The sequence below is a fragment of the Lynx canadensis genome, chromosome A2, assembly GCF_007474595.2.
Source record: "Lynx canadensis isolate LIC74 chromosome A2, mLynCan4.pri.v2, whole genome shotgun sequence".
Classification (NCBI taxonomy): Eukaryota; Metazoa; Chordata; class Mammalia; order Carnivora; family Felidae; genus Lynx; species Lynx canadensis.
In genome coordinates this window covers 55,172,873-55,197,163 of record NC_044304.2, presented here as the reverse complement: position 1 = coordinate 55,197,163, position 24,291 = coordinate 55,172,873, and the positions used below count along the sequence as shown (strand labels likewise).

Genomic DNA, 24,291 nt, shown 5'->3' with positions numbered 1-24,291 from the left:
AAAGTGCAGGATTGAATGGGATAATGATGGAGAAAACAAGGAGGTCCTGGGACTCAGGCAGGACCAGAGGAGAGATAAGGTGGGGACTGGGGACAAGGGCAATGTCAAGTGTAAGGAGCTTTGGGTTCCTGATGGGGAAATACAGTGATTATTCTCCAAGCAGCTGGGAGCCACCAGTGATAGTTCTCGAGCTGAGGGCGACATGGTGGGCAGTGGGGGTTGCTGTTGCATGGTTGGCAACAGGCTTGGCTGAGCTAGTGGGCACGCCTCTAGGGAGTTTCCAGTGGATGAGGTGGCCTCATTTTGTGTCACTGCATGGGTGGCTGGCCGTGAGGAGGCAGCGCCACATCCCCTACACGGTGCTCTCGGTGAACAGCACTGGGGGCACGAAAGGTTGAGAAGGTTAGAGGGTGCCTGGGGGTTGCCCTGGGAGACGGTATGCATAATTGAGAAATGTGCATCCTCCCTTGAGCCCCCCCCATCCCTGGTATGGATTTTAATGCTGAGCTTTTCTTCTAGCCGAATGCTGGCTGCTTTAGGCACCACCTTGGAGCCCTGGAAGTTGCCACGGCTTCTGTGCCAACAGCCGCCAACCTGACGGAATTAGATCTGAGGCGGTCCACGTGGGTTTGGAATAAGAGCGGGCTGGGATAATCCCACCTCCTTCTGGCCTCACTTTCTCCTTTGAAACGAGGTCCCCTGAGCTCTGATGGCGCATCTGTGAAAGAGGCTGGTGGCTCCTGTTGATCTGCTGTGTGTCTGGGGCCTCGGTTTGCTCATCCCAAAAGTGGGCTTGCACGCGCATGTGCCACTACTCTAAGGCCCCATTTGGAGCCTCCCAGTTTTCGTGCAGGATCCACTGGGATCCTCTAGTACCCGGCGAACCTTTAGGAGACCAAGGAGAATTCACTTCAGAGTCCCTTTTTGGAAGATGCTCAGAGAACACGTTGTTTAACGAAAATTGACTTCCTGAAGATTTCGGGCTCATCTATCAAAAGAGGGCAAAGCTCTGCAGGGGTTTGACCACTTGCGGGGGAATTGTGCTCATATGCCGGGAACACACCCCCTCTGTCTAGCAGAGGCTGTGTATGGCCCATTCTTCCTCTGTCAACAGCCCTGCCTGTGTCCTAAACATCTGCTATTGTTTGCTCTCTCACCCTAGTTGAGGACCCCCCCGCCCCCGCCCCGCTACACATAGCTACAATGAAGAAGATATTTACTCCTATGCTGAGTGTCCCCAGAGTTGTGAGCCCTAAAGGTTCCATCCGACAAATATTTATAGTGCCGGGCCTCATACTGGGTGTCAGGAAGCTGGCCCTGGGTAAGCAGACAATTTTGATATGGGCTGGTAAGCATGGGAACAGAGGTGGTGTGGCCCACGGAGCCCAAGGGAGGCATTGGAGGGCCATTGTCCCAAGGGATCATCTGAGGATTGCTTGTACCATACTTGGGGAACAGCGTGCCAGGCTAGGGGAACAGAATGAGCCAAGGCATGGAGGTGTGAGAAAGCCTAAGATGTGTGTGGTTCAGGAGCCCCTGGGGATCTCAGGTGGGCTGTGGGTGGTGGAGGCCAACCGGAAGTTGACTTCCAGATAAACGGAGAAAATTCCAGGCAGCAAGTCCCTTTGCTCCGAGACGGCACAGGCACCGGGGCACTGGCAGCAGACATTGCTAGCTGATCGCCACCTCTGTCTTGCTAAATCTCAAGCTGCTTCGTTCCTCGGGCACCAAACTCTCCTTGAGCTAAATTTCTAAGTGAGGGTGAGGTTTGGGTGCAGCTAGGAAGGAAGAAGGTCCTTCCTCATTGAGTAGAGACGTGTTTAAAAGAGGAACAGGGGCCTTGTTTACAAACATTTACTGAGCTAGGAGTCTTCACACACTGTAGATGGGATATTATGCCCATCTTACAGATGATAACACTGAGGCTTAGAGAGGTGACTTCCCAAGGCTGTTCCGCAGAGCGTTCTTTGACTGTTTCCATGGAGATGTGACTTCCGGCCGAGCCCGGGTGAGGGAGTTGGAGGTGGCTGGCTCTGAGTGGGTGTTGGGCCACAGACGTGCCCTTAGCTAGCCTTGTCGCTGAGATCCTGTCGCTCTCCAGTTTCTATAGAGCTAGGGAGGGGTAGCCCTGTTTGCTTTCCACAAGCAGTGAGAGGAGGGCGGCTTTAGGGTTCTTATAGCTTTAAAGGGGAAGTTTGCGGAAATGGAAACTGCGCTTTTCTTGTTTCTCATGTCTCTTTTTTTGTGGCCTCCAGAAATAATCCTGGGTTCTACAGAGCCTGCCTCAGGATCATGGTAGACCCTACCCCACCCCCACTTCCGGCAAAACCAGGCTGAGGGCTGGGGTGGTGGGGAAGCTGACGGGAGAGTGACAGGCTGTGGCTGGTGAGTCAGTGCCAGGAGACCGTTGCCTGCTGACTCACTGCCCTGTGCACCAAAACAGGCCCCTGAGCGCCCCCGTTAGACGCCATGGCGGCCCTCCTCTGTCTCCCTGCTTTCTCTCCTTTAGCTAAGCTTTAGTTCTGGCGGTGTATGCTCAAAATCGACCTAAGTGGCATTTGGGGTCTGAGCCCGCTGCGACAGAATCCGTGAGACTGGACTGTTCCCGGATACTCACCTTTCCCCAGGAGTCCAGGTCCAGCCAGGCTGTGTGGGGCCCAACCCGGAGGGTGTCCCAGGCACCTGCTCCTTGAAGCTCCTCTCATTCACCCTTGACCAGATGCACGACTCCTGTCCTCCTTGCAGAATAATGTTTGTGTTACTTTGACAAAACGAGTCCCTCCCCTCCGTCTCTGGACATTAGCACCTTGAGGGCAGGGAGGTGACCTCGTATCCCCCTGCAGTGGCCCTGGGCCAGCAGTGTAAGTAGGTGCTCAGTTAGCATGGGACATTTGGGGCTTTTCCGCCCCACTGCCCCAGGTAAGTGCCTGCTTGGCAGGGGTTAGTCACTTGTCTCAGATTATATAGCATCAGAGGCTGACCCTCTTCTTCCCAAACCCGTGGGCTTCACCCTTGTTGAGGTCCGGACTCAACTCACAAGAACATTTTCTTCTCTGTGGCACTGGTGTTGTGACCCTTGGCCAAGGGGAAGGAGTTCTGGCCACCCATCCTTGGGTGATGCCTCTTCATAAAGAACAGCAGTCGTCTTCAGCCAGTCCTGCAGGTATTTGGCACAGGATGAGGGGGCTGGGTGGCTCCGGGGTGTCAGGGATAAAGGACCCAGGTTCTAAAGGCCCCCACTCGTAGTAGCTTACAGGGAAAAGCCCAGCATGAGCCCTTGAATCCCCTCCCAGAGTGGAAGGGAGGGGTTGGTCAGGCAGTCAGGGACAAGCAGGGGCTGTGGAGCCACACGGTTGAGTCCCCACTGAGCACAAAATTCTCCAGGGGCTGCCACCAGCCTCTGGATAAACCCAGCTTTTAATCCTGGCCTCTGGACATGGCCTCGTCTCTAGGTCACCCTATCCCCTGTTTCCCTTTGTTCTCTGTCTCACACTGGCCTTCTCTCTTTTCCTTTACCATGCCCTGTGTGGCCCTCTTTGGAGCACACCATTCCCTGCTCTGAGAACACCATTTCCCCAGATGTTTGCCATGCAGACCTCAGTTTCGGTGTAGTTGAAAGCATGGACCCCAAAACCCATTGCCTGGGTTCAGATCCCAGCTGTGTGCCTTTAGGCAAGTGACGTCGCTTCTCTGGGCCTCATTGCTTCATCCAGGCTGCTGAGAGGAATAAATGCATTGGTGCCTGGAAGGTCCCTGAAAGGTCCCTGAAAGGTCCCTGAAAGCTCAGTGAGCGTCTGCCGTTATGAAACCTTACCTCCTTGGAGGGGTCTCACTGACTCCTGTGTCGCTGTCCCTTACACCTCATCCTGCTTGGCTGTCTTCTACATGCTGGTCCTGGTTGTAAATATTGATCTCCCCTTCTGGGACGTCAGCTCCTCAGGGCTCACCTCCATGCCCCCAGTTCCTAGAGCAGTGCCTGGCACCCAGTACGGTAGGTTCTCAGGAAGTGCTTACTCAGCAGTCACTGCCTGCCGGGGTTACCCTTGCTCTGTTTTGTCCCTGGACTTCTGAGATGCAGAGGGGCAGTACTTGGCCTGCATGACCCAGTGGAACTAGAACTAGACCCAGCCTTTTGGCCCCTGGTCCACTGCCCTTTCCCCTGACTCAGTGGCCTGCTTGGCTGGTGCCTGGGGGCTGCGCCGGCCATCCTGCCCCCACCCCTCGGCCCCTCCCTTGGCTCGGCCTCCTGCCTCCCCCCCACCTAGTACCCTCCCCCTCACTCCCATGCAGCTTGCATGCCTTCTTTTTTGTTCTTCTCTGTTGACCGCCTGTGGTTCTCTGGGCTTTGGGTCAGTGCTTGCCACCTCTAAGGAGATAAGAAAAATATTTGGACCCGGTCCCCGGACCTCTCACCTGTAAACATTTTTTGAGAAGAGGACAAGGTGGCTGTGCATTGGGCCCACATCCTGCCTGCCACCAGTGTTGTCCCAGAGGCCGGTTCTCTGTAAAACCTGTTCCCTCTCACCCACTTTTTCCTCTGCAAATCACAGAGCCAGAGGTATGACTTGTTCTGGTAGGTCCCTGTCCAGAGGTCACCTCGTCTCTGGGTGGTGTGGAGTCAGGATCTGGGGTCAAATCCTGACCTACTGCCTCATGACTGTGTGACCTGGGCTTGACCTTCCCCTTCCCTAAGCTTCAGCATCCTGATCTGTGAAAGGGGAGCCTCTGTGAAGCTTGGGGAGAGGTAGACACTTAACGTAGGTTGAGGGCTAATAATGAGCCAGGCAAGGTGCTCTCAATGGAGGGGTCTCTGAGGGTGGACCTGAGTTTTTGTGGGGTGGGGGGTTTCCAGCTCGACCAGGGAAGGGGAGAACTCGCCCGCAGACAATGAACCCCAGGTAGATTAACAAGCCCTGTCCCCAGAGATGTCATGCTAAAAACAATTCCCCAAACGGAATTCACTTTCACTAGGACCAGAATGCGGTCGCTCATTGTTCAGCTTTGTTCCGGGCAAAACAATGCCAGACTTCCTGGATGACCTCACCGGGGGAGCCGTTGGGCCGGTGAGGCCGGGCTGGTCAGCATCTCCAGGCAAGCCTGCCCCCTGCCCTGCCCTGCCCTTTGCTGTGGCCACCTCAGGTGACCTGGGGTAATGGCGTAAGCAAAGAAGGCAAACCATATTTGTATTTGGGCCGTGGCATGGTTTAGAAATTAGAAAATGTATATGCAGCAGCTGGAGCTGAGGAGAGCGGCCCATCCGGTTTGCCGCAAGCCCTACTCCTCCCCGAAGCCTCCCTGCCTCCCCTCCAAACTCTGTCTTTCGCGGCCAGGTCCTTGTAGGCTGTTGAGATTGTCACATGAGTTATCCTGAGATACAGACAGATAAACAAGACAGAAGGATACAGACCACGTGATTTAATCAAATGATTACATCTTTTAAAGGTGCACCTTTTCCTGAAAAACAAAAACAAAAGTCTTTCTCTGAGTAACTTCTACTTCTTTTCAAAAATAGCTACCCTTAAGGTCTTGGGTTAAATAGCACTCTTTGACACACCTCGTGTTTTTGTTTTTGTTTGGTTGGTTGGTTTGGGGTGCTTAATTTTCTTAAAAAATGTTTATTTTTTTATTTAGAGAGGGAGAGAAGAGAGAGAGCAAGGGAGGGCAGAGGGAGAGAAGGAGAGAGAGAATCCCAAGCAGGGTCTGTGCTGTCAGCTCAGAGTCCGACCTAGGGCTCGATCCCATGAACTGTGAGATCATGACTCGAATTGAAACCAAGAGTCAGACGCTTAACCGACTGAGCCACCCAGGTGCCCTGGTTTTTGTTTTTTGTTTTTTGTGCTTAGGTTTCAGATGCTTCCTAGGGTCAGGAGGGTACCTAAGGAGCATGGCCGTGGCAGACATTACTAATTGATCCCAGCCCTGCTACTCACTGAACCTGTCCTTTGCCTGGAATCTGTGGACACAGTGCTTTGAAGGAGCCCCTTCAGACTTATCAGAGAAGTCTGGGAGGCTCTCCCTGCCTGCTGGAGGAAGGCTCTGGTCCAGGGTGCCGTGTGTCCTGGCTGTCAATGCCACTTCATGAGCCTGTCCAGCCCTTCCCTATGGCCCTGGGCAGTGACTGCTCCCCAGGTCCCCGGGCCCTGCCCCATCTGTGTCCTGTGGCTCCTTGCTTCCCTGTTGGCCCTCCCATACTACCCTGATGTGTCCAGTCCAGCGGCTTGGAGTGGACTTAAAGGCACCAGGCCTGATTTCACTTGGTCACCTTGCAGGTGATCCCAGATGGCCAAGTGCTTGAGAACATGGGACAGAGGCTGAAGCAGACCTGCGAGCCGTTTGAAGCCTCCGCGGCCGTTTTACTTGCCGTGTGATTCTGGATGGGTGACTTCACCTCTCCAGGCCTCGTCAGCAAAATGGCTCCCATAGAGGGGGTTAACTGAGAAAATGCTTGCAAAGCACTTAGCACACTGCTAAATAAACGTGTGTGTAGTCAATGCTTCATAAATGCAGCTTGCTTTTTTCTTCTTTTCAAAACACTCAGGATATGATGCCTGCCACACAGTATTAATAAAATTCCAGTGTGGTCAGCTGTTTTCTTCAGTAATAGCTAATATTTATTAATCACTTAGCATGTAAGAGACCCTGTGCTGAACATTTTACAGGCATCATCCTACTTAATCCCTAGGAGGGGAGTTCTTATAGCCAATGAGGCACAGAGAGGTTGTTACCTGCTCTAGGTCACGCAGCTGGGTCGTAGCCTCAGTGAGCCCAGAACCCTGGCTCTGGAGTGGACAGGGGAACGGGAGGAGAGGATAAAGCCTTGCCCCAGAATGCTTAATTCCACAGTGAGCCCAACAGGACGTTGCTATTTTTCTACCTCCAAGAGGGGGTCTCTTCTGGGATTCTAGGTGCTGCTTGCCTCACCCCCAGAGGCTTGCTGAGAAACACTCACTGTCCAGAGATGGATCTCAGGGGCTGACTGTGTGCCTCTGAGTGGGTGGGAGGGCTTCTAAAGAGGAAACAGCAAAGTGTACCTACCTGCCCTCTTATTTTGAAAACCTGATAGAACCTCACTGATTGGTTAAGTCAGTGACAATGAGAGATTGAAGTCCTCGTTCTCTTCCAGAGAGCCTTGTGGGATTGTTTTTTTTGTTTTTTTTTTTTGTTTTTTTTTTTTTTTTTTACGGGAAACGTTTCAAGTTCTGCTGGGGAAGGGTGAGAACTTCTCAGGCAAGGGCTTGCTCTCCCCCACAGCCTTGGACTGAAGCGGCAGGTGCTGGGAAAGGCAGCCACCGCGGTGCGGTGTCTGCAGCTTGATTCGAGGTCCAGCTGGCTGGCACCTGGGCACCTGGGGCCAGAGGGGTTGGGAGGGCATGGGAGGTGGGCAGGACACCCAGTCCCCACTGTGTCCTGCTATACATCTGGCCTTTTTCCTCCGGCCTCAGCATCTTCATCTGCAAACAGGGCAGAGGTCTCCTCCTTCTAAGCTTTGCTCCAGTACCTCAGGCATTGGGCAGGTGGAGGTGGGAATTCTGGCTTCCGGCTTCTGTGTGCATAGCCCCAAGCAGGCCACTCACTCTCTCACGTGAGCTTCAACTTCCTTCATGGGTAAAACAGGACTAGAAATCCCTTCCCTTCCACAGTAAGGCTGTTTGAGGAGTAAATAGACCACTAGTTACTGACAGCTCAGCACAAAGTGTAAGTACCAAAATTCTAGTGGGTTTAAATGGGGGAGAAGCAAAGGAACATCTGATAAATCCACGGCATCGCTGGCACCAGGTCGAATCTGTCCGTGGACGTGCCAGAGCTGACCAGGTGATCTGTACGTCGGTCTTCAGGCACAGCCATTTCTGGCCTTGACCCCTGCAACAGAGACAAGGAGAATTTAAGCTGGGCAGGGAGGGAGCCTTAATCCTGGAGCCTCTGTGTCAGAGCTGATTCTAATGCCGATTCTAATCACTTGTAGCTGTAATAACCAAAGAGGAAGCTCTTAAAATGGGGAATTATGTATCACGGCTACAAAACAGCCCTGGGCCTGGGGCCAAGGAAAACAGCTTTTGGCAGCCAGCGGGCTGCTGGAATGCCTAGGAGGGGGCTTGTTCCTAAGTGCTCACTGCACTGTGGGGAGGGTGTTGTGGGGTGACAGGTGGGAATTAGTGGGCCTCCAGGAGTCTGCAGAGATGGATGGAAGTATTCCAGGGAAGGTGTTGTCTGAGATTGGGCTGGGCCGGGGGAGGGATTGGCGGCAGAGCTGAAAGTTCGGCGCACGCGTTACGGTTACTGTCACTACCGGGCGTATGACCTCAGGAGTGTCGCTTGGCCTCCCCGGGTCTCGCCGATCTCCCCTTGAGTAGAACCAAGGCCTTGCATACCCCAAGGTCAAGGTGGACCCAATAATAATTGTGGCGGTAACAACAGTAATGCAGCCGCTCCTGTGTAAGGAGTACTTGCTACTTGCCACTACGGTTCTAAGTACTTTCCATGCATTCCTCTCCTCCCCTGTGGAGTCTCCACAATACCCCTATGAGCTGGGCGTGATTATCCGCACGTTACAGGTGAGGCCACGAAAGACTGGAGAGGTTGAGCAACTTGCCCGAGGACACCCAGCCAGGAAACGGCTGTCAGCTTCTAGGCCGGGGCTCATACTCCAGTTCCTCCAGGGGTCAGGTCGCCACCAGAGGGCTTGAAGCAGCCCGTGTAGGGAGCCTGAAGCTGAGGAGTGGGATGAACGAAAGAGTGTCGCAAGGAGAAGGGAGAATGGGGAGATGGCGCCTAGGCTGTGGTGAGGAGTTTGTGTTTTCTCCTAGGAGTAATGGGGTATGTTCTGGTCTGCTGTGCTCTATACGTTGCCCTCAGCTGCTGCGCTGAGAACGGTTTGGGGAGCTGGGACAGTGTAGCAGCAGGGAGACCTGGGAGGAGGCTGCCGCAGATGCCCAGGCAAGAGCTGTCAGGGCCCCTGAGCACCGCGGTTGCCATGGCAACGGAGAGATGTGGGTGGATGCCAGGAATGTACAGGAGGCGGAAGCCAAGGGTCTTGCTGCAATGGGCTTTTACAGTCACGGGGCTGGTCAGGCACCACAGAAGGGCTTGGAATGAGCCCCCTGAGTGGGAGGTGGGATGCTTGCACCTGGGCCTGGCCTCATCAGGGCATGAGTAGGTCTTGGACGAGGTCACGGACTGTGGCCCTGGCGGCAGGGAGCCAGACGCAGGGCAACCGGCTGGTGTGTTCCTGAAGGGCAGGTGGGCTTGTATTCGTGGCAGCCGTGGGTGAGACAGGTGACGTAACAGAAGAACACACATCCCTGGATGTGCTTTTGGGATGAGGAGACGGGAAACCCCCGTGGTGCCAGACACGTGACAGGCCCCAGCTGTGCCCCATTCAAGCCCCGCCCACATCCTGGCTCAGCCACGGGTGCTGGGTGCTGGGAAGACGGGGTCCTGAGGGGAGAAGGGGCTGGAGGTCTCTCCTCATGGGAGACAGGAGCCTGGAGCCGAGGGTCTCGGGGAACTTGTTGCTGCCCCCCACCCCCACGTTTCTGCAGGGTCCTCTGAGTGCCAGCCTGGCAAGTGGGTTTGGGGACCTGGGGGGCAGAGCCAGGACTCTCAGGGTAGCCACAGGGAAGCTGCCCCGGCTCCTAGTATCCTACTGGGGCAGAACTTTCGCCGTTCCCAGCTGCCTGTGCGAACAGAAGCTGGCCACCTCCCCCCTCCGCCTGGCTGACCTTGTGAAGTGCCTCGTAGCCCCGAGATCCAAGGAGAGCCTGAAAGGGCGGAACCAACCCTCTTGGTGAGGAGGTTCAGGGGTCATTCCCTGAAAAACATCTTCACTAGGAGGGACTTGAGTCCCACATCCTCCAATTATGCTCCCATCCAGCCAGCCCACAATGGGCTGCTCAGATAACCATCGGGGGCTGCACAAATTAATGCTAGAACAATGCTGGCCGCTGGGGCTATTTTTACAGTAGCCATACGCCTGGCCGAACCCCCACGTCGCCCCGAGGGAGCAGGGCAAAGAAAGGCTGTGCGGATGCCGCCACCAGTCTGCGCTCCAGGAGACAGAGGAAGGGCTCAGCGAGCGCCCGACGGCTCCAGGAAGCCTTTTCTTGGTCTGCTCATGGCCAGATAGCGAAACAATCGGGGTCCCCCACCCCGAGCCAGGGAGAGGAAGGAGGCGTGGGGGAAATGGGGGTTCTGTTGTGCTTTTGTGCCTCTCCTCCTCAGAGCATGGCCCCTGTGGGTCTGTCTGCTGGGGCCAGGCCAGGGCATCCTCTGTGCACACCCCAGGTCCTCAGGCAGCCCCCAACTCACCCTGCCCAGACCGCCACCCACGCCAGGCGGAGACACTCGCTGGCATCAGAGCTGGGACGTGGCAACAGCTGCTTGAAGACCCCACTCTGGGGACCATTTACACATCTGTTCTTACCTGGCGACCTCCTGCACTCCAGGTTTTGGGCACAGCAGTAGATAAGGCAGGTCTTTGTCACCATGGAGCCTGTGTTCTTGTCAAAGTGGAGACAAGGAAGCAAGGGCTTGAGCAAGACATTGTCAGGTACGTAGTGCTAAGCACTTTGCTAAGGCAGACTCAGATCCCCACTAGAGATGTCCTGTGAGCCAGGTGGCAAGCGGGCCAGGGTGTGCTCGGGTGAGCGGGCCGCATCTGGTCCAGCCGATCGTTCCCTTAAGGAATGTGAACCCAAAGAGGCCTGATGACCTTCACATGTCTTAAGAAAACCTAGAAATCTTGACTTCTCTTGGTTATTTCCATGTTGGCCATCCGTTTGGATCCCAGGCTGTTTGGCTATGAGTTGGTCACACTTTTTATTCTGCTCGGGGAGGGGTGGGTAGGCCCCCTAGGTCTGGCTCCCCCAGCTCAGCTGCCTTCTGTGGCCATCCACCGGGTGGGGGTAAACCCTCAAAGGCACCCTCTCACCCTGGGCTGGGACTCGCGGTGCTCTTCCCTCAAAGCCAAGCTGGCAGTGGGGGGTAGGGCTCAGGGACCTGGGAAGTAGAGAAAGATGTTCTTTCCTGGCTGGTGGCAGACTTCCTCTAGAGTGGGCTCGAAGCCGGGGTGGGCTGAGTGTGATCCTGAACAGCTTCTGGGGACTTGGAGATTGGACCTCATCTGGGGTCTTCCATTGCTGAACCCAACAGGGAGTCAGAGGGCAAGAGAGCCTGGATGGCGCAGGGGTTAGAGCAAGCCAGAGTGGCTAGAGAGGGATGGGCAAATGGACATTAGCCCCTGTTCTTCCGTTAGCCCCACAGTGTGCCGCAGAGATGTGACTGGTTAATAAACTGCAAACCTGTTTCATAAACATCTGTTTTCCATACTTTGATGGAAACCTCGTTTTTCAAATACTGTGTCCATCCCGGCTTGAAACTCCATTCCGTATTCATTTATGTTTAGCCATTCTTTCTTTTTCGAATCTGCTTTTTCAAAGCTGGGAACGAGAACCTCCTATGGCCAGGCACTGTGCTGGGTCTTGAATGAAATGGGAGCCATCATTCTCTAGGCAAATCTGAAATTTGAGACAGTGTCTGTTCATTTCTAGCAAATGCAGGCAGGCTGTTATCGGGAAGTTACCTTGGATTTGCCCGGCGTGTGTCTTATTTTGTGGAGATGATGCCAGCGTTGGGGTGGCTTCTCTGCTTCCGGGTGCAGAACGAGGCATGACATTTGGAGACGACAAACATGGGATCCCCGTGCTTCTGTTCAGCAGGTGCCTGGGGAACCTGTCAGTTCCTGAGTCTTGAGGTCCCTGATCACCTAGGGGGTCCAAATCACTCAGGACAGAGCAGTGGATAGACAGGGGATGTCAGGCCCCCTGCCACTGGCCTGGGTGGATCAGAGCCAGCTCATGGGTGAGAAAGGAGAGCATGTGCTGAAGACAAACAGGCCGTCCCTTACCGAGCACACGTTGTCTTCTGTTTTGTCCCCTACAGAAATCAAGGAGGATATGGCCACCAAGGAGAAACTGCAGTGTTTGAAAGACTTTCACAAAGACATCTTGAAACCATCCCCGGGGAAGAGCCCAGGCACGCGGCCCGAAGATGAGGCAGAGGGGAAGCCCCCTCAGAGGGAGAAGTGGTCCAGCAAGATCGACTTTGTGCTCTCTGTGGCTGGTGGCTTCGTTGGCTTGGGCAACGTCTGGCGTTTCCCGTACCTCTGCTACAAAAATGGTGGAGGTAAGCCTGGACTGGGCAGAGAGTGGCATTGGAGGAGAGGGTGGGGCCGGGCCACGGGGTTCTCTCCATGCCCCGCTTTCCCAGGCCCCCAGCCTGGACCTCCCCTGGGTCAGCCTGCTACCTCCCACCCCATCTCAGAGGCAAGAAATGAGCACAACTGGGAGTCAGGTGATATTCTGTCAGGGTCTTGCTGGGCAACCTCAAGTAAGTCCTTTACCATCTCTCTCTCGGGAGGTGATGAGGCCAGACCCATATGACCCAGGCCTCAGGCATTCACATGGCCCCTTCATAAATCCCCCCATATCTACATGCCTTTGCTTTGCCTTTTCTTTTCCTTTTTTTTTTCTTAAAGTTTACTTATTTATTTCAAGAGAGAGGGAGAGAGAAAGAATCCCAAGCGGGCTCTGTGCCGTCAGCATGGAGCCCAATGTGGGATTCGAACCCACAAACCGTGAGATCATCACCTGAGCGAAAGTCAGACGCTTAACCCACTGAGCCACCCACGCACCCCTGCTTTGGCTTTTTCTAACTTAATCCAAATGTACTTCAAAAGCAGGCTTTGTACCCACCCCCATAAATGGAAAACCAGTATTATTTGCCACGATGGAAGGGTATCCAAGAAAAGAAATTCGGTGAATTTATTCTAAAATATATTCTTTTTTAATTAAAAATTTTGCTCCCATTTCCTTGAGATACAATTGACACGTGACATTTATTAGCTTAAGGCGTATGACATAATGCACTGATACATGTGTATATTGCTAAATGATCTCCACAGTAACTCCAGTGACCATCCATCCCCCCACGTAGTTAGACATTTTTTTCTTGGGTTGAGAACTTCAGATTTCTTCTCGCAGCAACTTTGAAATACGCAGTACGGGACTGTTAACTACCGTTGTTGTGCTGTACGTTGTGTCCCCAGAGCTTAGACCTTGAATCTGTATCTTTCAACCACCTTTGAAGATAATTTTTTTTATTGTAAGTGGGTGTTCGGCTAGTTGGCTGGTTTGGGTTTTTTGGTTCAGGGTTTTGGTGTGTTTTTTGGTTTTTTGGTTTTTTTTCAACCTGCTGCTGCTCAGAGGATTCTGAGCTAGAATCCTCTCTTGTCGGAGGTATCACAGTCAGGCAGCACGTGATGGAGACCTTCTCCCTGGTGCAAGGAGAGGGCTTACGGAACACTGGGCAGGGAGGGATTGCTCAGCGCCCGGGACGGCCTGCAATCAGAGACTTGCTTGGCAGCAGGTGGCTTGCCGCCCAAGTTAGGAGAACCACCTTTTGGGAAATTCTGCCTTAGATCCTGGTTTCTTAACCTTTTGTAGGTCTCAGGCGCCTTTGGGACTCTGATGAGTGCCCTAGACGCTCCCCAGAACAAAGCACATACACATAGACCCAAGTTGCCCACAGTTTCAAAGGGTTTATGGACCCGCCGAAGCCATTAGTGGATGCCAGGTAGGAACCCTCGCCCTGGTTCTTACCCCCAGCTGGAGACTCCCACCTCTTGCTTCTCATCACTGCACCCTTCCTAGCCAGTTCTTCTCAGCTTCCTGCCCTGGGCGGGCCTGGGGAAGGATGGGCGAAGGCTTCAGTGAGGAGGTCGTGTTCGAGATGGACGGATGTGGGGAAGTTAGGCAGGTCGTTGGCACAGCTTAAGCAAAGGCTTGGAGGCTTTGAAAAGCACCTGGTGGGTTTGAAGCAGGTGAGAAGGCACACTGGAAAGGTGATGCCCCCTGGACAGGTGGGCAAGGCCCAGAGAATTTTCAACCAGGTCCAAGAGTTTGGCCTTTATCTCTCACGCCCCTCCCTCATTCTCCTGGATTCCATTGGCCGGGAGGGCTTGGGAGTGGCCCCTGTGGCAGCCGCAGTCTGACCCTCATCCCACTCTGCTCTCTCTGCAGGTGCATTTCTCATACCATATTTTATTTTCCTGTTTGGCGGCGGTCTGCCTGTGTTTTTCCTGGAGGTAATCATAGGCCAGTACACCTCTGAAGGGGGCATCACCTGCTGGGAAAAGATCTGCCCCTTGTTCTCCGGTGAGTATGGGACAAAGGTCACCCGGGGCCTGGCGTTCATCGGGTCAGCAAATTTTTATTGAGCACCTACTATTTACGAGGTACATTGGAGCCTCATGCAAGCCCACTTGGCACTGTTCCTGACGCACGGTCGCAGGCAGTTGGTGCGTTATTCCTGTGATGCTGCGGCCCGCGGTGGCTGCCCAATACATATGAGCGGTTCCCACCTCTGTGCTGTCGAAGGATCCGTATGTAGCAGCTGCTCAGCCGTATAGTGCAGAAGATAAGCACTCAAATTCAGGAGTCTGTATGATGTCATGTCCTATGTCCTCCTCTTGCTCAAACTCTTGTGACTCTGGGAAAGTCCTTTAATCGCCTCGTGCCTCAGTTTCCTCATCTGTAAAATGGAAATAGTATGCTTACTTTCATAGGGTTACTATGAAGACAAAATGACATTGCTATGTAAAAGTGTCTTGTATACGTACTAAGCACCAAATTAATGGTAACTTTATTATTATTATTATAACATTTACTCCTATGCCTAATACCTATTATGCATTCATAAAATAATCACTGTTATGATTATAATTGGCAGGGGTGGGAGGATGTGTGAGTCCATTCATTCATCTGTATAAACCTATCCATCCATCCATCCAGTAAACTTTCTTCCATTAGTCAATTAGACCAGCCTTCCATCTACCCATCTACCCATCCCCTTATTCATCCATCCATTCATCTACCTAACCTTCCAACCAGCCACCGTCCATACATCCTTCCAACATATTGAACATCCATCTATCAACCCAAGATCTATCCATTCAGCTGTCTATCCAACCAAACATCTATCCATCTACTCATCTATCTATCCAGCCATATATTCATTGCTCTACCCATCCTCTATCCATCCTTCCATTCATCCTGCTTATCAGACCATCCATTCTTTCACCCATCCACCCATCCATCTGGCCATCCATTCATCCTATAAATATTTGCTGGTCATTAGGTTTTTTAAAAATTTTTTTAATGGTTATTTATTTTTGAGACAGAGAGAGTGAGAGAGAGAGAGAGAGAGAGAGAGTGTGTGTGTGTGTGTGTGTGTGTGTGTGTGTGTGTGTGTGTGAGTGGGGGAGGGGCAGCGAGAGAGGGAGACAGATTTGGAAGCAGGCTCCAGGCTCCAAGCTGTCAGCACAGAGTCAGACACAGGGCTCAAACTCACGAACCGCAAGATCATGACCTGGGCCGGAGTCAGAAGCTTAACCAATTGATCCACCCAGGTGCCCCTATTTGTTGGTCATTATTGAAGGGCCCATCTGGGCCCCAGCCCTGGGGATACTGAAGTTGAATAGGTGGCCATGGTGGGTCTGGCCCCCCTCCTGATTCTCATCTTGATTGCCCACACCCACAGGCATCGGCTATGCCTCCATCGTGATCGTGTCCCTCCTGAATATTTACTACGTCATCATCCTGGCCTGGGCCACATACTATCTGTTCCAGTCCTTCCAGTCGGAGCTGCCCTGGGCACACTGTAACCACAGCTGGAACACGCCGCAGTGCATGGAAGACACTATGCGCAAGAACAAGAGCCTGTGGGCCACCCTCAACACCAACAACTTCACCTCGCCCGTCACCGAGTTCTGGGAGTAAGGCCAGCCTCACCGAAGGCAGGAGGGAGGAGGGCACGGGTTGGGGGCTGGACGACAGCCTACTCCCTCATCTTCTCCCCAGGGATGTGGCAGTCACTGTCTTGGGATGGATGGTGGGGGAAGGAGGGTGCAGATTTGGACATCAATCCATGCCTTTGGTCTCAGACAGGCCTGGAACCGAATCCCAGTTCTACCATTTTACTGGCTGTTTGACCTTCGGCAAGTCACTGCCCCTTTCTGAGCCTCAGTTTCTTTAACTGTCAAATGAGGGGAATGAATCATTCCTACACCCGTATGCAGGTATATGTACTTCTGTTGTCTGAAAATGATGTAGTTTTCTTAATGCATTTTCGGAAAAAATGTATAGTTAGCACATCAAACCTGTTATCGCGTAGAGAAAAATGCATGTATGAAGCTGAAGTAGTTACTCAAGCGGAAAGGTGAATAGATAGAGCAAGAAAATATGTATTGGCTAGCTTTTGCTGTATAACAATCACCCCAAAATTTGGTAGCTTTAAACAACCACCATTTATTTGGCTCATGGTTCTGCTCATTGGCAGTTTGGGCTGAGCTTGGCTGGGCAGTTCTTCTGGTCTTTGCTGGGCTCCTTCATGGGTAGGTCAGCTGCAGGATCTCAGGATAGCTCTTTTGGGGATTAGCTGGCTATTGGCTGGGGTGCCAGGGGCAATGGGTCCATATGGGTCCATCATGCAGCTGGCTAGCCTGAGCCTGGGCCTGTTTACAGGAGGCTCAGCGTTTCCAAAACAATGAATGGGAAAGCCCCAGCACAGGACCTCTTTTCAAGCCTCTGCTCCATTTTCATTAATGTCCCGTTGGCCAAAGAAAGCCACAGGCTAACCCAGATTCAAGAGGTAGGAGCTAGGCCCTGTCTCTTCAGGAGAGGAGTGGAGAGCTGTGGGCGTTTTTATGGTTTACCACAATGTAGTCAGCACCTACAGGAATACAGACAGCGGACAGACAGCAGAAAGGCAGAAAGTGGAAACCTGAAGTTTGGGCACCTCTTTGCTGATGTCCGAGGGAGTCCTGTGAACCCAGTGTTTGGAAGCCAATCAAAAATGGACTTGTGCGTCATTTTCCACTAAACTTGGGGTTTGGCACCTTGGTATGATCCTGATGGTCCTGAAAATGACTGAGATAAGTCTTCACCTGGAGGGTGAGAGCCAGGGGCAGGAGACATCAGTAAGGAAGGGGGTGGTCCCTCATCGTCATGAGATGTTACTCCTCTTTGTGTGCAGCTTTGGGGTTTCCAAGGGTCTTCCCCGCTCTTAGAAGCTGGCCCAGGAACAGGCCCACAGAAGAGGGGGTTGCCTGCTGACCAGTCCCAGCCATGCGTTAGGGCTAGGGCCCGGAAATCCTAGGCAAGATAGGGTCAGGTGGCCCACTCTCAGGTCGTCCATTCCCTGTCGTGACATGCGAGCCTTCGGTCTGTGCTCACAAGGCCCTAGGCCTGCTTGGACAAGGGCTCTCTGTGTGTACATATTTTCCACTTGTAGACAGAGAGGGCATTACAAGCATATTCGTCACCCACTCCACACCACCCCCACCAGACAGCTGAGTTTATAGACAAAGAAATGCAGGCACCATGAACTTCTCACTTGAGTGGGGCCCGAAACCACAGCCTTGTGTGCTCTCGGCTGTTCCTGGCACAGCCTGACCACACGCGGCCTGCCCCACCCAGGAAACTGGTGCCCAACCAGCCACTTGGATACCTGCTGGGACCTCATTGCCTCGGGCACGGATTGGCTGCCTGGGTTCGAACCCTCGATCTGCCAGTCCTAGCTTGGACAGGTGCTTTTTCCTCTCTGGGCTCCAGTGAACACTCCCCTGTGCTTGGGGAGATCATAGCACTGCCCTTCCAGGGATGTAGGGCTGCCCTTAACTGAGTGAGACTGTGCACAGCTCTGAGTCTCACTCAGAGACACAGACTGTGAGACTGTGCAGCTTCTCAGAGTGAGACTGAGCTCTGAGAAGCTGCTTGAGAAATGTGGGCCATTTTAATTTATTGAGTGTCCTCTTAGTGGATAAAACTGCCCTCTAGGGGCATTTGGAACTCAAGTGATCTGCCCTTCAGAGGGACTAAGAATGGCCCCTTCTCAAATTCCCGTATGCACCCCCACTCCCCCCGAATTGCAAAGGGACTGTCCTCCTTCCCCTCTCTGCTAGCGTAGATGTGAGGGCTCTTGGGAAGGACTCATAAGAGCAATGAGGTCCTCAGGGTGTCTGATTTTTCCCATGCCTTCTCACGTGCCCATCCCCCACACCCGGCCCTCCTGTGGGTTCTAAGGCTCCTGCCTTCCAGAATCCCCATCCTGAGTGCCCAAGCTGCCCTTCCTGGCCTGGAAGCCACGGAGACAGGATTTATCTTCAGAAATGTCCGGAGCCCGCAGGCGGCTTCCGAAGGCCCACGTGATGCGGATGGACTTGCTCCGCTCACAGAGCGCCGGCCACCTGCCCGGTGCTCACCTTCCACTCCAGCCTTTGGGTCCCAGCAGAGCTTTGTGAGCCCACCTGAATGTCTCCAAGTGGCTTAGCCTCTTCTGGAACCCTGGGGAGGACTGGGGTCCACAGAACAGGAGCCTGGAATGCAGGCTTAGTCGAGAAGACCTGGCCAGCCACCTGCACGAGCAGAGGCTGGGGCCAGTGAGTGGGGCCGGGGGCTTCAGTGCAGTGTAGCCCTGGGCCAGGTGCTACGGGTGAGAAGGGCCCGGCTCCCAGCCTTCTAGAGCCTCCCTTCTCCTGCACATGGAAGAGGGGGGAGGAAAGAGAACTAACAGCTCCAGTGAGCACTGTGCTGGGGACTTGCCCCTCTCACTGCATTTCATCTTTGGAGAGGCGCTTCGAGGAGGGAAGTCGTAGGATTCATCCCAAACCCCTGCCCACCTCAAAGCTCCCATCCAGTTCGCAGTGCTCTTGGCTCTCCCTTTCAAGTATATCCAGAGTCTGACCCCTCTCCCCACTTGCACTCCCCCCCACCCTGCATGGGAGTCCCATCATCACTCTCCCAGACCCCAGCGCTGGACTCTCCTCTCCCTGCCTTACCCTTGTGTCTCTGCAGTCAACTGTGAATCCAAATGTGGCATTTCTCAGCCCAGAACCCTCTCCTGGCTTTTGCGATACTATGATCTCACTCAGCCCGGGGGGATTAAGTGAGAATGTTTCAACACAGTGAGTGCCCACCGAGTGCCGATTCTTCTTACTGATTGCTTGTCTGCCCAGAGCAGCAAGGTAGCCACCCCTCTCTGGCCTAGTTTCCTCAACTGCAAGTGGAAAGGCCATATGAGCTGGGCTTTGAGGCGTGAATAGGAGCTCCCTAGGCTGGAAAGGAGAGAGAAAAGACGTTCTGGGTGGAAGGAACAGCCCATGAAGAGGCATGCCATTCTGAACACACACAAGTGTTTGGGAGTAGTAAAGTCACCAGTTTGGCTGGAGTGTAGGACGCATGGGGCCAGGAGAAGGTTTGAGGCTCTGAATGTTAGCCCGGTAAGTTTGAGCTTTGTTCTCTAGGAGGGGGAGCCATAGAAGGTATACGAGAAGGGGAGCGACATGAGTGAATATGTTTTGGACACTGCTCAAGGAACACAGTAGTGGGAGAGAGACTAGGGCATATATGAAGCACCAACTATAGATAGGGCCTCACAGGGTTCAGGCATCAGTGGGTCTGGGTTCCCTTTGGGGTGACACATAGCTTCTGTGATTTCCCCTGAAAATAGCCACCAGCCCTACAGTGACCAGCTCTGCGGCTTCCATTAGGAGAGGCTTGCTGGGGCATTATGGAGGTATCCGTGACTGGTACCAGCTGACTCTCAAAAGGCTGGTCTCCATATCCCTCGAGCTAAAGCCCGGCCCCAGCCATCGTTTCCCTCCACGTCTCTCACTTGCAGCAGACGCGTAGGTCTTCGAGGTGACCTTGCCTTCAGCAAACGATGCCTGATGAGAGCTGCCTAGGAATCAAGATAAGAAGGCACTGTGAAAGCTGAGACTTCCTTATGGGCCCTGGACAGGGAAGGAACTTGCCGAACATCCCTGCCAGCTGCCCCTCCCCCTCCAGTTTTACTAGAGGAGGTCGTCGGGAGCAGGGAGGCTGACTCTGGCCACCACGCATCCCAGCTGCAGCACCCCAGGGCAGTGACCTCACCTCTCTAAACCTTGGAGATAGCATGGTTTCAACACCTTCACAGTCTGGCTCTATTTAAAGAGCTAAGACAAGGGATATGCTAAGGACAGGGCCTCCAGTCACGGCTCCTTGGGGATGACACTGAGGACCAGAGAGGTTAAGTGACGCAGGGAGCTAGACAGGCAGCAGAGCTCCCAGACCTCACCTCTGCCACCAGACGCCACCTGCAGTGTCTGTGTCCCCACCAGCCGCAAGCCCATGGTCACAGGTAAAATTGTGCCGTATGTGTTTGCGTGACCCACTCTCAGGTTGCGTGGGGTCTTCTCTTGGCCTGGACCCCCCACGCCCACCCTGTCTGCAACGCCAAAGCACCACTGTCGGCAGGAGCTGGTGAGATGTGCCCTTGCAGACCCCTGTGACAGCCACCTGGGCCCCTGGGACATTCATTTCACACTGGCTGTGAATTATAATTGGACTCTGAGTTGCTCTGTGATGGAAAACAGAGCTTCTGCCCCCGCTTAACCTTGTCCTGCGTGTCTCTGCTCTGGGGTCCTCTTCTGTCTGTCCCAAGGGTCCTGCTTCACCCCAGCCCTGGAAGCCAGGCGGGGCCAGATCTGGCCTAATGCCCTCCATCAGGCCGGAGCCATGCCTTCCTCCCTGGTTCCTCCCGAGCCCCCCGGGAGCTCAGCACGTATCATTAGGCTTTATTAGAATCAAAGAAATGAGTCATATTTGCAAACAAGCCGTGCTCAGCCAATCTTCCCCTGCAGCTGTCGGAAGGAGGAGGCGGTGGAGAGAGCCTTGTGTGGCCCCATGCTCGGGGAGGACGGGCTCTTTTATAATTGTTGCCTCCGCCAGTCTCCAGGGAAGAGCCATGGCCAATAAATGGCTGGCCGGCAGTCAAAAGGAAACGATTTGGCCCACTCGGAGGACGTATTTACATCTCTGAGTGCCGGCTGGACGGCAGCGGGGCGGCCGACTCAAAACAGACGTCCAGGCGATTCTTTTTTGGATCCCACCCTGGAATGAATCATTACTATTCTTGGACAAGAATGCAGCTCACCTCTGGGCCTCCTCCCTCTGTATGAGAGATGCAGGGAAGCCTGGGATGCTGGGGGCCCTCGCGAAGGGCAGCGTAGGACCTGGTACACAGAGGGCTGGTCCCCAGGGCAGCATCAGAAAAAGGGAACCAGGCCCAGGGTTGATTTTTAGCTGGGTAATTTCAGGTGAATTCCTGAACCTCTCTGAGCCTCAGTTTCCCCATCAACCAAATGGGTACGATTAATTTACTCAGTTAATGTCTGTTGGACACCCACTATGTGCCAGGCACTGCTCTGGGTCCAGCAGTGATCAGACACAGGCCCTGCCTCCATGGACGTGTCATTGCAGTAAGACAGCCAGACATTACACAGATAACACAAATATGATTGTAGTATAAAAGTGATGATCCATGATGAAAAATAAAGCCGGGGCGGGAGAAGGAGAGTGACCAGGGATGCTATTTTCATACGATGGACAGGAGAGGCTGCCCCAGTGAAGTAACATTTGAACAGAAACCTGAAGCAGGGAGGGCGTTGGCATGTCTTGTAACACGTGGCTGGGAAAACAACCAGTTCAAAGGTCCTGAGGCAGGAATGTGCTCAATCTATTCAGAGAACATAGTGGCTGAAGGGGCCGTACTGAGGTTCGAGATGGGACTACCATACATAAGCTTGTCCCGGACACGTCCCATTTACACCTGTGGTCCCACTGTCATTATTAATAGGTCTGAACGATAAGAGTATTTGGTCACCTTATTCAGGGAGGCACAAAAGAGATGGGGGCAGCTTGGGAGGGCCTCGTTAGCCAGGTAGGTAGGAGCCAAGGGAGGATATGGAACAGAGGAGGGGTGTGACCTGACTTGGGTATGGACACATTCTTTCTTGATGAGAACAGACTTGGGGGCAGGGTGACAGTGGAGGCAGGAAGGCAAGTGGGAAGCCTGCTGAAGTAGCTCTGGGGAGCAGTGGGGGCCCAGACAGGAGTGGTGGCAGTGCTGGGGACATGGCTAGATTTTGGGTAACGTGCAGTCTCCTGGGGTGGTTAGCAGGCACCGTCAAGGGGCAGTGCACCACAGCCGTGCCTCTGGGGTACAGCACTCTACAGTTTCCTGAGCCCTCCCATGCAGCACAGGGGGAAGGCCCAACAGATCCCTATCTGTTGCTTTGTGGCTGAGGCCACAGGAGTCCCACGGTGGGGGGGGGGGGGTTGGGGAGGGTCCTTCACACTTGGGTCCCTTCAAAGAGGGGTTCGAATGGACGCACACACTCTCTGGCCTCCACGGCTACCCAAAGATATCTTTGGAAAGGATGTTGGTCACTTTGGCCCTGGGCCCACATTGGGCTCTGTTTTGACAATCCCTGACTGATGAGACACGCTCATTCCATTCCTAGAACGTCTGCGTGGCCCATTACAAACATTTTCAAGAATTTTAAATAATTTTTATAAAGGTGCTATTAAAAACATGGAATCCTTCTTCTGACAACATCAAACATTCACCGAGAAAAACATTCAGACTGAAAACAGCCAAACAGAAAAAATGGTATTAAGTGCCAAGTGAGCGCCCCTCCCCCGTGTCCCCACCGCCAGGTCCCCCTCCCCACAGGCAGCGACTGCAACCGCGTCTTGTGTGTCCTACCAGAAATAGTCTGTGCGTAGTCAAGCACAAATGTACATCCACCCCCTTCCCTTTTGAACACAATAGGGAGCATGCCACAGTGCTGTCCACCTTGCTTTGTTCACTTGTTTTATGTTCCTTATCTGCATCCAGGGAGCTTTCCCATTGTCTTAGGGGCCGTGGCACATCCCACTGTGTGTCTTCCCTGCCCCTGCGGAGCCCCCGTTGAGGGCCATTTGGGTGGCGTCCAGGCATCGGCCCTGCAGACGCTGCTGCGATGAATAGCTTGGGGTGGACCCCGTCGGTGGCCACACGTGCAAGAGTAATTACAGGACAGAGTCTTAGGAACGGAGTATTGCCGGATCCAAGAGCACGTGCCTTTAACAGTGTCGCTGCAGGTGTCGCCAGCTCCCTTAGGGAATTCGCTGCCAGCAGCGGAGACTCAGTTTCCTTGTTTGTTGTGGCTTCCGTAGCTGCGCAGCTAGCTGCCCAGAGCAAGCCTCCCGTCTGTCACGGGCACCAGGGGTTTACCCGGCACAGGAGGGGGAGAAGGTCGAAAGGGCGTCCGTGAACCGGCTGGCCGTAGTGTGGTCAGATTCTGAGCTCTGGGGTTTCAAGCTCCTCGGTCGGCTTGCCCTTAGGAGAGCAGCAAAGGCCGGGCACCTCCTCAGCATTAGCTGAGCACCTACTGTGTACCTGCCTGTGAGATCCTTGTCCTTGGGATGTTTGGAGCCTGGTAGGCAAGACAGACTTTTCACCCGTGGGTGACACTCGGTGCAGCCACATATAGAAGCCGCAAGACCGACAGGGACTCTGGTGGTCTGTGGGGCAGCAGGGAAGGCTTCTCTGGAAGCCCGAGGGCCACGTGGCTGGCAATGCAGAGGGTGTGCAAAGGTGTGGAGGTGGAAGGCACTCTCCCTGTGACGCTGCCCATTCACAAGGAAGCCTTGGGCCGCTGCCCAGCATGCCCCGGGCCTTCATTGAAGGCGCTGAGCTCTGGAGCCTGCGGGAAGGGCTTTTTATTCTCAGGCAGCTGCAGCCGCCAGATCCACGTGCTTGGCAGGGCCCCAGCCGGGATGCGTCTGGCGGACGGCCTGCCTCACGGGGATGCCCCCTGGCCTGAGGCTTCAGGTGACCCTGGCCCATAGCAGGGACTGGACAGATTCTTTTTAAAGTTTAGGCTCTATTCTCTGTTTGCCAGAGGAGCAGCATGGGGGAGTCCACAGAGTGCGGGCTTTTGGAGTCAGACAGGCTTGAGTACAGGGTGGTAACACTGTCGCCTGCTGGCTGTGTGTCTGTGGGCAATTGGGTCTTCCGTGCCTTGGTGTTCCCCATCTGTAAAATGGGGCCAGTGACCTTAGTCCTTGAATCAGATGAGATGAATTGAAAAGGCCTTGTGGATGGTATGAGCACACCATTGTGGGTGACAGAGGGGAGGCCATTTGATGTCAGGGTTCTCATCAAGAAAAGGGTAGGAAAGCTGCCCCCTTTTAAGGTGCGTTAATGGTAATACTGCATGGATTGGTCCAGAGTGCCATGTGAACTTGCCAGCTGCCTCAGCTGAGTCCCTGGTTCGTTCACTCAACAGGTATTTATCGAGGCTGTACTATGTGCCACATGCTCTTGTAGGTGCTGGGACCATGGCAGTGACCCAAAGAAAGGCCTCGG

General features: G+C 53.8%; 1 protein-coding gene across 3 annotated transcripts in view; it reads left to right on the top strand.

Moving 5' to 3' along the window:
- Positions 1–24,291, top strand: part of SLC6A6 (solute carrier family 6 member 6) — an 89,103-nt gene that overhangs the window by 32,354 nt on the left and 32,458 nt on the right. For 2 of the 3 annotated variants that reach the window (XM_030307485.1, XM_030307483.1), the window contains 3 exons: positions 11,938–12,180; positions 14,076–14,210; positions 15,595–15,829. In XM_030307485.1, coding sequence (XP_030163345.1) covers positions 11,952–12,180; positions 14,076–14,210; positions 15,595–15,829 — 599 coding nt within the window. In that variant the 5' untranslated portion in view covers positions 11,938–11,951. Of the gene's footprint in view, positions 1–11,937; positions 12,181–14,075; positions 14,211–15,594; positions 15,834–24,291 lie in introns of those variants that run through there. The other variant, XM_030307486.2, reaches the window with a different exon arrangement.